At 46.0% G+C, this 13940-nt stretch overlaps 2 protein-coding genes across 2 annotated transcripts in view; both read right to left on the bottom strand.

Moving 5' to 3' along the window:
- The window catches only part of LOC108251035 (major facilitator superfamily domain-containing protein 6-A), a 14146-nt gene extending 5220 nt beyond the window's left edge, over positions 1 to 8926 (bottom strand). Inside the window, exons 1-6 of the mRNA XM_017441190.3 lie at positions 8672 to 8926; positions 6161 to 7637; positions 3876 to 3973; positions 3192 to 3353; positions 2983 to 3081; positions 2350 to 2636 (exon numbers count right to left, since the gene is read on the bottom strand). Of these exons, the coding sequence (XP_017296679.1) occupies positions 2350 to 2636; positions 2983 to 3081; positions 3192 to 3353; positions 3876 to 3973; positions 6161 to 7635 (2121 nt within the window). The 5' untranslated portion in view covers positions 7636 to 7637; positions 8672 to 8926. The remainder of the gene's footprint in view (positions 1 to 2349; positions 2637 to 2982; positions 3082 to 3191; positions 3354 to 3875; positions 3974 to 6160; positions 7638 to 8671) is intronic.
- Positions 8927 to 9583: 657 nt separating this feature from the next.
- On the bottom strand, positions 9584 to 13242 carry LOC108251034 (leucine-rich repeat-containing protein 26). Its single transcript, XM_017441189.3, has 3 exons — positions 13094 to 13242; positions 10316 to 11391; positions 9584 to 10230 (listed from the first exon to the last, which is right to left on the bottom strand). The coding sequence occupies exon 2, from the start codon at positions 11383 to 11385 to the stop codon at positions 10318 to 10320; it is 1068 nt and encodes a 355-aa protein (XP_017296678.1). The 5' UTR covers positions 11386 to 11391; positions 13094 to 13242; the 3' UTR covers positions 9584 to 10230; positions 10316 to 10317.
- Positions 13243 to 13940: the final 698 nt, after the last annotated feature.

The raw sequence follows: 13940 nt of genomic DNA, 5'->3' as shown, positions 1-13940 counted from the left end.
ATGTTCTACAAACAAACAGATGTTCTACAGACAAACAGATGTTCTACAAACAAACAGATGTTCTACAAACAAACAGATGTTCTACAGACAGATGTTGTACAGACAAACAGATGTCGTACAGATAATCAGATGTTCCACAGACAAACAGATGTTCCACAGACAATCAGATGTTCTACAGACAATCAGCAGCTTCAGCAGTTCTGTTTCATTCAGACTCGTTCAAACAGAACATTTTTATTTTTACCTGCTTCTGCTCAAACCTTCAGTCACGTCTGAACGTTTCGTTCGTTTTAGAACCCGAGTGGAAAACTGCAGAACGTTCTCCTGTCCTCCTCTTTTCTTCTGTTAATTTATCACATTTATTTTATGAACTTATTATCGTCTTTAGTCCTTCGAGGTTCTCCAACCTCACTGAGGACAGAGTTGTTTTCTTCAGGATGATGGGAGGTAAATCTCCAGATGTTTGTTTCCTGAACCTGTTATTTTTTTGTTTATTCTGGAAGGAGAACCTCGTTGGAAACTAAAACGATTAAAGATCGACTCTTCAGGACGTCTGTCGTTACGTTTTAATCTCACAGATCATAATACTCCCTCCGCAGGCCACAAGGCATGATGGGAAAAACTCCCCCAGCGTTCCTCTGAGATCTGGATTCAGACCACATGAGCCATTTACACCGAGCTAATTCAGTTCACATCTGAGGGCAACAAACAGCGGGATTCAGTGGGATTGACTCGGATCGGTTGGTTTCAGGAAGTTTATTCCAGAACAGTCAGGATTACACACAGATCAACTCAAGCCCGTCAGGAAACAAACGATGACACCTCGAATCGTTCAAACATCGGTTCATGTCGGGTTTTCACTTTGAAACTTTTCTGTTCTCTTGGATTTCAGCTCCATGGGTTTTATTCTTTGTCTTGTTGAAATAAATGTTAGCTTCTTTTTATTTTGTCTGTTTTCTCAAATAAAATAACTTTTTGTGCAGCCATTTTCTTACTCTCTACAGTTTTTGTTTTGTTTTGGAGTCGACTCCAGGAAACCGAAGCAGCGACTCGAATACCTGAGGTGTGACACAAGGTGCGTCTAAAAATAATCGGCTCGCACACACAAACATGTCAGCCGGGAAGGGGGCGGAGCCAGCGGCGGCCTGAGCAGACAGCTATTCATGCAGACGAAGCCGACGTCAGCAGCCTGACAGACGAACGCCATGCAGGGACACGCCCACAACCCACACTCAGGTGGAGATTAGTCACCGCTAACACACACACACACGTCACCCCACCTCCACCCTGCACACACAGCCGGTAGTTTTCCACAAAGCGTCACACCAAACGTCTCACCTTTCTTCAGTTTGAGCAGGAAGCCGATGAAAAGAGGAAGTATCTGATTAGTGAAAGTTAGAGCATGAAGAAAACTCGTTTTTACACAGAATCCAACACATCAGAGACAAAAACAACGAGGCGGAAACAGAGACAACAGGAAGAAGTTTCCCCTCGAAGCCTTTCTGTCAGAGAAGCCAACCGTCTAAAACTATTAAAAGATAAAGTTTTTCTAATTGATAATAAACTTCATGTGTTCTGAGCTCAAACTGTCTCCAGAACAAATCTAGTTTTGAGCTTTTTGGTTTTTTATGTCTTAATAAAGCAGGAAACACCAGGAACCTGTCAGGTTTTCACAGCTGGAAACTTAGAAGCAGTAAAAAGGCTCAGATTAGCTTCAGTTCAGTGATTTCTGCTCTTTTTGTGTCTCAGAGCATCACAGCCCTTTTTAAAGCCACAACTGAAGCCTTAAAGAACCGACGGCGTGTGTTTGTTGTCAGGCTGCGTCTGAGTAATCTGATTTTATCTTCTTCTTTACATCTGAACACTGTAGGAGTTGCACCGATGATGTGTTGTACAGCAAAAACAAAAAACAAAAAAACAGCACATAAAGCAGACTCAACGAAAGCAGACACACAGAAAATACAAATCATTGTGTCAAATAAAACGTCTGAACAGAAGGCGGGAAGAAGTAAAGCTTTCCTGTCGGATGCTTGGCGTTATGTCTGCCTCGACTGCAGGAACAATAAGTTGAATCTTTATCAGATAAAAACTGTAAACATCGTCTGTAACAGATTTAAAGAGGGATCAAAATCGGTAAATATACAAAGATCAGCTTTTAGGTTTATAAATAGTACCCAGAAAAGAAAAGACTTTATTGTTCATCATTCAGACAGACATGTACAAAGCATCGCCCTGACTGGATCTAAGTTAAACCTGTTTCTGATGTCGGTCAGCTGCTGTGTTTCCTCTGTGTTCTGCTGGGAGTTTGATAGAAAAGACGCTCTCTCTGTGTCTGTTTGATGCGTTCACCTGCAGCCGCCGGTTCTCTGCAGGCGGGCCCTTCTTCAGGTTCATCAGCTCCCTGATCTGGACCAGCGCGAAGGCGATGGTGACCCAGGGGGCGCCGGACGGCACCCAGGCCGGCCGCGTCGCGTCCTCCTGGTCCTCCTGGTGTTTGGTCTTCATTACCGGCAACATGGCGGCCTGACGGGGCGCCGTCGGGCTGCCGGGGGCGCTGTGGCTCTCAACTAGGTCGATGGTGGCGATGGGAACCGGGCTGGAGGGAACCGGGATGTTCTCTGCCAGAATTTTATCCTCTGGAAGAAAGACGAAAATTAGATTTTGGAACCACTTATTAGGTTTTTAATTTTAATTTTTTTTATCATAAAAGGAACAGGGGCTCATCCGGGATCATTTACAATAAAATCGACCGGCAGCAAAGACAAAATGCAGGAAGAAGGACAAGTTTTCAGACAAGCTGCATTAATAACCTTTAATCTTTATTTTAATGTTTTACTGACAGTTTTCCTTTTAATGATTTATTAGACTCTTAATAAGCGTCCGCATGTTTTCTCTCCTCCAGGAGCCATTTTGTGCCTTTTTTACTAGATCTAACAAAAGGATTTGTAACTTTTGTGGAAGCAGACGTCCCATTTTCCTCACCTTTCCCTTCGATCTCCCCACTGAGACACTGGATGAAGGAGAAGATGAGGAGGATGACGAGGGAGGCCATGCCGATTCCTCTGAAGGTCTCTGCAGCGCCTGGAAAGAAAAACGGGGAAAAATAAACGCCGTCAGCATCTTAAACGTCCACCGAGGGGACATTTAGCTGCACTGAGGCGTTAAGACTTCATCTGCAGCTCGTCTCGTACCGAAGAAGTTGACGAAGACTCCTCCCACCATGGCCCCGCAGCCCCGGCCCAGCCCGAGGTGAAGACCCTGCAGGATCCCCTGAGCTGAAGTCCTCAGAGCCGGCGGGACGGCGGCGCTAAGGAAGGAGATACACGCTGCCCAAACCGAGGCGTGGGTCACACCTGGACCAACAGAGACAGGTGCGTTTAGATTTATGTCAGGAAGGAAACATGACACCATTTAGTTTCAACAAACCACAGAAAGAGAAAACAGACCATTTCTGTCTGAACATTCAGTGACTTTTACTGTAAGAACTGAGCATTTCCTGCACCGACTGTCCCACTTCCTGTCTGCAGAGACGAGCTGCGTCACCTGAGAGCAGAAAGAAGCGCCTCGCCTCTTCCTGAAAGTATTAATGGTTTCAGTCAGATCAGGGCATGAAGCTGGTGTTTGCTCTGAGGGCGGACGCCACAGATAAAAGTGGAGCGAGGAGCAGCTAAGTGGCGTTTAAAAGCTTCACAAGTAAAGAAGCAAATAAAGAGAAAACTCTGAAGCTGCTCTTTAATTCTAAACACTTGAAACGTCCTGCTGTTGTCAGAGCTGCAGGAGGAAGCTGGACGCCTGATAAGCGTCCTGTTGGCCAAACCCTCCCCCCCCGCTCCCCCTGGGTCCTAAGGGCCGGCCGGATGAATGAAGGCGCTTACCTTGGAGGACCTCCATGGGCAGGACGATCCAGGCGTTCTCCAGGTATGAGATGTACAGGTAACGAGCCGTGTTGCAGGCCAGGCCGATGTACAGAACTCTGAGGGGTCACACACACGGTTTCTGTCAAACATCTGAAAGAAAACCCGTCTCACGCCACAAACACAGTGAAAACACGACAACTTGAGAAACGTGAGCAGTGAGTCGTGGTTAGTCGTCACTTTGTGGCGATTTGCATCATTTTGGAGACAAAAAACTAAAAAAATTCTTTACTGGCTGTAAATAAAAGGTAAAGAAAGAGAGGCTGTGTTCAGGTTTCTGCTCCGAGGACACACCCGTCCATCATTCATTCATTCATCAGCAGCAGAGAGGATTAATTCAGTGTTTGTTCAGCCCTGCTGAGCACACAGAGACAGATGGGCGGCTCGTCTGACCTTCATCACAACACAACCAACAGGTGATCGACTGAAAGATAAACTTCTTCTTTAATGGCAGCAGCTGAGAACAAACGGATGTGTTCAAATAACAGCTCACTGAGAAGATGAAGATGAAGACGAGGAAACTGAAGTCAAACCACAGACCTCTCACCTCTTCACTGACAACACGATGAAGACGTTTACAGGCAGATGATGAGAGGATCTGGATTTATTTACGCCGCCTGTTTCCTGTCTGCTCGTGTTCAGGAGGCGAAGACCTGACAATATTCATTGTTTCAAACCTTTCTCAGCATCATCTTCATCATCTCCTGCTTCCACGCCTCAGTTTACAGCCAAATAAACTCAACTCCCTGCTCAGAGTTTCTTACTGAAAACTCAACAATAATCCCATCTTTACGCTCATTTTACCACCTTTGACTCACCAGCAGCTCATCATCAGGTTTATTTAAAATATCTATTTTATTTATGAGTTATGCTTAAACTGTTCCATCCAGACGGAGGACAGTTGATTTATTTGATTTAAAACTAAATAAACTTCTTATTTTAAGCAGTTTTAAAATGTTGTTGGTTTAAAAAAGGTTTCTTTGTGTGGTCTCTATATCCAGCATTATATTTACTGACTGTACACCACTTTTAAATCTATATTTTTATGCCTTATTTATTCCATTAAACAGTAATCTTAAGGAACCAACAGCGTCATAAAACAAATAAAGTTTCTACAGAGTTTAGTTTAATTTGAAAATCAATTCTTTTTGTTTAAATGTTTGTTTTTTTCCATTCATCACCCTTCAGCGCTCCCATAGACGTGCATGTTTTTATCCTTGTCTACAAAAGCCATCCTTTTTGTTCTGAAAAACTGTAATGAAACCTGTTTTCTTTGCTTTCTCAGATAAAGATCTGTAAAAACCTGAGGAGTCGAGTCGATCTGACGCCTTTAAACCTCTTCGGTTAGATTTTAATAAAGCTCTGATCCTGGCCTCCTGCTGGACTCAGAGGTTTGTCCTGAAACCCGACACGCCGCTCTCGGATGTCGACGTTCACTGACACAGAAACCCCGAGCATCAATGGCGCCTTTGTCCCGGAGAGGAGCCGTCGCTCGGTTCTGATGCTGCAGCTGGACTCGTTCACAACAAACAAACAAACAAACAACCAGCTGAGAATTATTCCACATTGTTCTGCAGAGACCTCAAACACCTGACGTCATGTCTGTCCCAAATTATAATTACCACCAAACCGGCGTACGACATGTTCTTCAAGCTGCGACAAACATTTGTGAGCGAGCAGGAAGTGAGCGAGCCGGTGCTGCCGGTACCGGGACATTTTTCACCTCGTGACATCATCCCACAGAGGGGAAGAAACAAGACAAAACTCAACGACCTGAAAGTCCAAGCAGGCGGGATTTCATCACAACTACGAGAACCTGGCATCGACACTAATGGACCCCCAGACCGTCAGAGAAGCTTCTCCTCCTCATCAGTGAGGAAGATGCTCAGGTTTCTCATTCGTCTGACGCCTCCTGTCAACCCCTGACCACACGGCTCCTTTGTTTCAAACATCGGTATGCAGGGCAGCGGGCGATATGCATTCCTTCTTGAACTCCACCCCTGAGCTGCTCTTTTGTTGCTAATTAAGCCGATTAGTTTTAATCGAGCTCCTCCAGAAGTTTCCTCTCACGCAGACAAACACTTCCTGCCTTTTGTTGCTCCGGCTTCTTTCAGATCTGCCGTCAAACTGAAAAATGAGCTAAATCCTTTCAGAAAAACAAGTCGAATGTTTCACTTTCAGCAGTTTTCTTCCCACATTCTGTAATTAAAACACACACCAGAGGAGCTGGATCTGAAGGGTCTTACCTGACGTGTCCCACCAGCTCGATGAACTTGTGGCTGGTGAAATACGCTGCGAGCTCGGAGATGTGGCTCAGGACGGAGCAGACTCCGAACAGCGTGGTGGTCCCCTTCAGGTCCTGCAGGTGCCAGTACAGGAAGCTGAAGACGAAGCCATAGCCGAAGCCCATGAACCAGGCGACGAAGAGGACAGAGCTGTAGCGCACGGTGCACAGCAGCTTCAGCAGGTCGCTGTAGTGGAACTCCTGGGCTCCTTCGGGGCTGGCAGGAGTCTGCTCGGAGGAGCTGGATTCAGGAGACACCTGATGCTCTGAAGAGTCCTCCACCACCTCTGGCACCTCCTGATGGTACTCCGCTTCTTTTTCAAAGTAAAACTGAGTGGCCACGATGAAGGCCACGCCCATCAGCACGCCGAAGACGATGAAGGCGAGCTGGTAGTTGTGCAGGCGGACGTCGGGCGGGTTGCAGCGAAGGCTGTTGATCAGGACGGTGATGTGCGTGTGGTCGATCCAGATGCCCACCAGCAGCATGGCCAGCCCCCAGCCCAGGGAGCCCCACATCCTCTGCAGGCCGTAGCGGTCCCGGGACTTCCCCAGGTACTGCAGGGTGACCGTATCCACGATGGTGACGGCGGGCGCGCTGAAGAACTCGCCCACGATGATGACGAGCAGGATGAGCAGGAAGATGTACTCCACCTGGTCCTGGTTGTAGGTGATCTGGTACTCCTTCTTGGGAGTTGGAGCGGGGGAGGCAGTGGTTGTTGTGGTCTGTACGGTGGAGTTTGGCGTGAGGGCGGTGCTGTTGCGTGGCGTGAAGCGAGCTGAGGTTGAGTTGATTTCAGTGCTTCGTTCATATCGATACAGAATGTTGAAGAAGGAGTCTGGAAGCTCGGGGAGGTCTACGACGCTCCTCCGCGCTCTGGTCTGGTTCGTGGCGTTGTTTGGGAGGGTCACGTTAAGGTGAGGGGTCGCTGTCATCAGAGAAGCCGACCCAATCTCCTCGCACTTCATGTCTGCCGGTTTGACGAAGCCGATGCCGCAGTTAAACACCAACCAGCAGAAAACTGAAAACAGCAGGACAATCTTCCCTTTCTTAAATCGGTCTGCCACCACGCCCCAGAAGGGGGCGCTGCAGAACTCGATGAAGTACCGAATGCCGACGAGCAGGCCGCTGCGGCTCGGCGACATGCCGAGCTGTTTGTAGTAAACCGCCAGCAGGGGGTGCAGTGAGCCGTAGGCAGCGTAGAAGAAGAAGTAGAAGACTTTGGAGATGAGGAGGTGGCTGTTGACCCGGAGGCACATCCTCTCGCAGCAGTCTACAGGGTCCGGCTGAGGGGGCGGCAGCTGCTCGGGCGGCGCCGGCAGCGCCTCGCCCGCCTGCTGCACCACGGACAGAGTGTTGAACGGCTCGGCCAGAACATACTTCCTCTTCTGCTCCTCCTCGTCGTCCGTCAGGATGGCAACCTTGTCGTCAGCTGCCATATCTGGAAGATAAGGAAATGAGAGACATTTAACAACCAAATGATGACGAGTTTCACCGCCAGCTGACCGCCAACAACTAATGGAGCTCTGTTAACAAGCTGAAAACTAAAAAATCTAAAAAACAGGAATATTCTGTGTTTCCCTGTCAGTGTTCAGTCATTTAACTTTCTGCAGACCTTTCAGCAACAACACATGTCTCTGTGGAAGGAAAACAAACAATATGAGGATAAACAGATCTGTCTGTAGAGACTGTAAAATAACACACACACACACACACACACACACACACACACACACACACACACTTCTGCAGCTTCTGAAAGGATAAATATGAAGTCAAAACATTACTGAAGAACATTAAAAGTGTGATTTTGTTTCACGGATCTCATTTATAAGATGAAAGATTATTTATTTTACTTTAATAAACCAAAACACAAACCGGAGAGAAGTTGTAGATATTTTTTCTTTTAGTCCTGATTAAACTGTTTATTTTACATGGTTTAATCTCCACAGAAGTCTGGTTCAGTATCAGTTTAATCCTGATTTTTCAGGTCTAAAAGCCTTTTTCTGGGTTCATCTGAGGACAAAAGCTTTGACTAATAAAAAAATACACCTACCACAGTCCCATATGTGTTTATTCTTAGTCTAATCCAGGAGTAACGTGTGGAATTTGTGTTTTTTTGGTTAAAAATTCACGAATTTGAACAAACGCTGCTGTTTTGGGCCCTTTCGGGTCCGCAGACCGTATGTTGAAGACCAGTCACTCGATGGTCACTGATGGGCTGATGGGAAAGTTTCTGACATTTTTTTTACAGAACAGATTATTTTTAACCCTATAAAACCTGTAAATTTACGGGTCAAAGTGTAAAAGGTCGTTTCAAACACATAAACCGGTAAACCAGCAGGAAGTGATACTTCCTGCTGGTTTACCGGCTCCTCCTGAAGACTCAAATTAACCATTTAAAATAATAATTATAAAAAAAGCTTAAACTGAAATAAAACCCGCAGTTTAAAGCTGATCAATTCAGTTTCTTACCTGGTCAGGTTACCGCTCCCAGTTAACTGTGACTGGGCAGTTCTCCTCTGAATTTCCCTCCCTTCGACGGAACATTTTTCACTCGAAAGTCGATAAAAATAGTTTCTTTTATTTCAGCTTTAATTGTTTTAAATTCACGGCGGAGCGTCCATGTTTGTTTTCCGGGGAGAAACTGACGCGTTTGTCCGGCTCGGTTCTCTTTTGTTGTGAGAACAACAGCGGCTCGTCCAACCGGAGCTTCCACCTGTCCGGACAGAACCGTCAAGCCGACCGATAAACCTGTTACACTTTCCGGTCGGACCTTTCAAAATAAAACCTCGCTAACGCGCCGGCTACAACACGAACCGAGCTAACACGAATCTTAGCTCATATATAAAGCTCTCACTTATATTAATTTTAAAATTTATTCACTTTCATCCAACATTTATACACTTACAGCCAAAATCGCTATGCTCAACATTTTCAAAATAATACTTATAACAACAAAACGTATAATTATTTATAAGCTACATGCGTTAAACATAGGATAATATAATTATGATGACGCTAAAATGCTTATAACAATATGTGCAGTAAAAAAAAAGAAGTAAAATTCCTATATTGACGTAAGCGGGGCCGCTAACGTGCTTTTATTGTTTCCACATCCGGTTAGCGTTCGCGGTGATTTCCGGCGGCTTGAAGCGGCTCCTCCTGGGCGTCGCCTCCGTCTCGATTAAAGGGAAACTTCCACTAATCTCGCTGCTAACACGCCTGCAAACATTCCTGGATCTAATTTGAAAGACAATTTACGCAAACAGACGAGCTCGGAGTGAATCATGACGACAAACGGCGGATTTCTGTTTGATAACAAAAAAAGAAAAGATGCAAACAGAAGGAAAAAGCACAAACACAAGCAGTAATAAAAGGCCCAAACAGTCTTTATTGTCATTATTATAAAATAAGTATAATATCAACTTAACTACCACAAATTAACTCAAATTAGTTTTTGTGCTGAAGTGCTTCATTAAGTCATATTTACAGCTGAAGCATTAAGTCATGTCTACGTTTCACTGCAAAAAAGGTTAATTCAAAAGCAAAAAGTGTTTTTTTTTTCACCCTTAATTTTATTCAAAATATCCAGTTTCATTCACATTTTTGAGACAGAGTTTTAAACTCTGTCAGAAAAACTCATCTATTCAAAAAATGTGACAAAAGCGCGGCACTGTTTTGTAAAATTCTGTGTGTTTGTGAAGAGACTCGTAGCTTTTAGCACCGACAGGACAGACGCAGGAGGGTGTGGGAACAGGTGGAGGGATTCCAAGAGTTGTTCCTGGAGGGTGTAATAATCTGAGAACAGAACCACACCCTGCCGCTTCAGGGAGAACGACCTCCTGACATCAAATGACTTCCTGCGCAGTGAGTCCTCTTTACCTGAAGGGGGAGCCATTTGTTGAAACAGGAGCAGGTCTTTCTGTGAAAACGGGCCTCTGAACCACAGCTTCACTGTCAGGCCATCTGCTTTAAACAAAGGTTTACCTTCTTGAGTCTGGATATGTTTTTTTCAGGTTCTTGAGTGGTTCCTTTAAAGAAAGCACAACTGCAGATAAATGAAGCGGCCATGTTGGAGCAAACATCTCCTGAAAAGAGCGAGAAAATAAGCCGAACCTTCAGAAGTCTGACTCGTCTGAGAAGTCCCCCTGCTGCGTCCAGTGCATCCCCTTCCTCCTCTTCTTCTTCTTCCTCTCGCCCATCAACATGGCGGCCAGCACGGTGATCACCACGGTGATGGTGATGATGAGCACGGTGACCGTCTCGGCGATGCACAGCTCGCTGTCCACGTCCTTCAGCAGGTGGTTCAGGAGGACGGGCGGCTCCGCGCAGGTCAGGTTGGCGTAGTCGTCCAGGAAGAGCCTCTGGATGCTGCGCAGCTTCCGGAAGACTCGGTGCAGCTCGCAGTCGCAGGTCCAGGGGTTCCCCTGCAGCAGGATGTGGGTGCTGTAGGTGTGGATGCTCAGGAAGGTCTTGAAGTTGACCGTGGACAGACGGTTGTCGGCTAAGTTCAGCAGCGTCATGCTGGTGAGAGGATTGAACACCACCATCTCCATCTTGCTGATCTGATTCCCGGCCAGGTTGAGGACCTCCAGGGAGCGCAGCATGGAGAAGGTGCCGCTCCTCAGAGAGGTCAGCTGGTTGTCCTGCAGGTGGAGCTGCCGCAGGCTGCTCATGGAGGAGAACGACCTCACCTGGATGCTCTGGATGCTGTTGTTGGTCAGGTTTAGCCTCTGCAGGCCGTCCAGGTGGAGGAAGCTGCGGCTGTCCAGGCTGCTCAGCTGGTTGTGGGACAGCTGCAGCTCCCGCAGGAAGGCCAGTCCCACAGAGAAGCCCCCGGTCAGGGAGGAGATCCGGTTCTGGCTCAGGTCCAGCTTCTGCAGGAACTCCAGCTGAGAGAAGCTGCCGTCCTCCATCGCGCTGATGTTGTTGTTCTGCAGCAGCAGGACCCGCAGCTTGCGGTTGGTGCTGAAGATGTTCTTGGGGACGACGGAGATGAGGTTTCCGGAGAGGTCCAGGAGCTCGGTGGAGGTGGGGACTCTGCTGGGGAGCTGGGTGAGGTTGAGCCGAGAGCAGATGGTGAACCTGTGGTCTCTGGGACAGTCACAGCCCAGCCTGGACAGGGTGCAGTTAGACCTGGAGGACGCCTCCGTCACCAGCAGGAGGACAAACACCAGCTCCTTCATGGCGTCCTGAAACAACAGGAGACACTTTCATTGTTTACGGAGTTCATGGTTTTTACAGAGAGGTCTTACATGGAGGTCAAATAAAAGCTTCTAATCTGTTGTTCTCTAAAGAACAGGGACTAAAACTATAAACTCTAAATTAAAACCTTTAAGTCTGAGCTGAAAGTAAAATCCTTGATTCTGATGACGATCTTTGTGGTTCCTCACATTTCAAACCTTCGGCTCACAGAGAAGAACAAAAAGAAGAGGTTCTTTAAAACATTCTGACGGGATGAACCCAAAATACTTCAGGGTTGACGTTCGGTGTGATGAAGAGTTTCAGTTTTTCTGCCCCTTCTTTCTGCAAACACATCTTAAGGAGTCCAACAGTGCAGGCGGGCCGGTCCAGAACCCGTCCCCTCTTCCTCAGCCTTTGGAACATGAGCAGAACATGGTGGTCAGATGTCCCCGGAAAAGGTGTGGTCCTTGAAGGCAGCAGACGTTGCTGTACAATCTCTGCATTATTGCTGCCACCAGAACCCTGATCCAGATCCAGAACCATCACAGAACCCTGATCCAGATCCAGAACCATCACAGAACCCTGATCCAGGTCCAGAACCACCACAGAAGTAAGCCCATGTCATAACAAAACTGGCTTTGGGAGCTTATAAAGCTGGACAGCCCCAGAGTATGATGCTACCACCACCATGCTTAACACTGCTGGGTTTTCTTGTTGCGGCCGGGTTCTGTTTGTTTGTCTGCCATCTGACCCGGTTCCTCAGAAGGCTTCTTCTTCACTCGTGTGGTTGAAGAACATTTGGAGCTGGAGCTTCTTTCTTGCGCAGCAGCTCTTCTGGATCTGGAACCCTGACCCGACTGAGAGACGGTCCGGCCCAGATGGAGCTCCACCTCTGGACCGGGTCAACATCTCTGACGGTTCTGAGTGGAACTCTGGACTGTAGAACCTGACAACGGTTTCCCAAAGTACTCCCTGATCCACGTGGTTCTATCAGCTGATGGTGTGGTTCTGTGGGTCCAGCTGTTGGTTTCATGAGGTTCTGGAAGATCTCATGAGGTTCTGGAAGGTCTCACGAGGTTCTGGAAGGTCTCACGAGGTTCTGGAAGGTCTCATGAGGTTCTGGAAGGTCTCACGAGGTTCTGAGCTTTAGTTTTAAATCAGTTTAATGACTTTCTGATCCTCAGATCCAGTTTTAAAACTTTACTTCAAACTGAAAATAAACCAATTAAAACATTTTTAAAAACAAACAGAAAGAAAACAAAGTCTGAGGTAAATAAATAACACAAACAGTTAAAATATTACAACTATAATAATAAAAACTCATCTGTCTTACCAAATTATTCTAGTTATCTGATGTGCTTCAGGCTGAAATTAACGGATAAAATGATGAAATATTCTGGGTTTAAACCGTCTGCAGCCACAGAAAAGTCAAAGCAGGATTTTATGTTTCATTGTTGCCTCAGGAGTAAACAAAGCTGTAAAATTAGTTCCAGATGCAGTAAAATGATTCAAATAAGGTGAAATGTTTTATTAAAGCTAGCTATAAACTGTAATAATGCTACTTTCACTTTAAAAAGACATTTTCAGGTCCAGAATAAGAATCTTTGAAGCCTAATCCGACGCCTGGTGTTCCTGCCCATCAGAACATTACTGCAGAGAGCGAAACAAAGTGGATCAGAGCTGATTAAAGACAGAAAGATGGAGTCTTACCAGCAGCTGCTCCGCGCTCCGTTTGCCTCCCTGCTGACAGGCGGCAGGTGGAAACTGGACACGGGGAGGGCGGGTCGTCACGGCCCGCAGAACCCGGCCAAGACAGGAGGGAGAGCTCGTCAATTATTCACCAGGCGGAGCGGCCGGGGTTTATCTGAAGAGATTGGAGCCAAACTGGGACACCGAGCCGAGAATTAAAAGCTGCAGATGTGATTGACTGCAGCCGTTTATTCAGGCCGAGGTGGAAGAAAGACGAGAAAAGGGTTAGGGTTCTGTTAAAAGTGTTTTAAAGACGGTTTGATTTTCTAACCTAGAACTGTCCCTTTAAACAGTCCAGAGTGAAAAAAACAACTTTTTCAAACGTAAAAACAGGGAAATAAAATGTTCAGAGAAGCAAATATTAGAAGTTTTACAGAATAAAAACGTTTTAAATGTAAACAGGAAGGTCAGATACAAGTAATAATAACATTTAAATGTATAAAAGTGAACATCTGGGATGTTTTAAAAGAAGAAAACAAGTGATTCTGTGTTTAAATGAGGATAAATGTTTAAAGTTTGTAAATGAAACTCTAATTAAAATAAACCTTCAGAGCTCTTCTCTCTGATTTTACCTCCTGGGTTTTCTTCACGTTGAGTTTTTAAATATGTTTTTTACGCTTCGTAACCTTTAACGATGAAGAGGTCGATGTTTGATTAGAAATATTAACGATTGTTTTTTATCGTCTCGAACCGTCGGCCAACTTAAACATCGAACGACGGATTTTTTCCATTTGTCTCCTTGAAAATGGAGAAAGAAACTAAAAACCCTCAAATAAGATTTAAAACTACAAATATTTAAGATGCATTT

Source organism: Kryptolebias marmoratus, linkage group LG23 (assembly GCF_001649575.2).
Source record: "Kryptolebias marmoratus isolate JLee-2015 linkage group LG23, ASM164957v2, whole genome shotgun sequence".
NCBI classification, from domain to species: Eukaryota; Metazoa; Chordata; class Actinopteri; order Cyprinodontiformes; family Rivulidae; genus Kryptolebias; species Kryptolebias marmoratus.
Note: the sequence above shows the minus strand (reverse complement) of the source record. Positions and strands in the feature narration are given on the sequence as shown.

What these genes read in the sequence shown, in the direction of transcription:
- LOC108251034 (XM_017441189.3), bottom strand. Translation starts at nt 11,385, where the DNA reads ATGAAGGAGCTGGTGTTTGTCCTCCTGCTGGTGACGGAGGCGTCCTCC.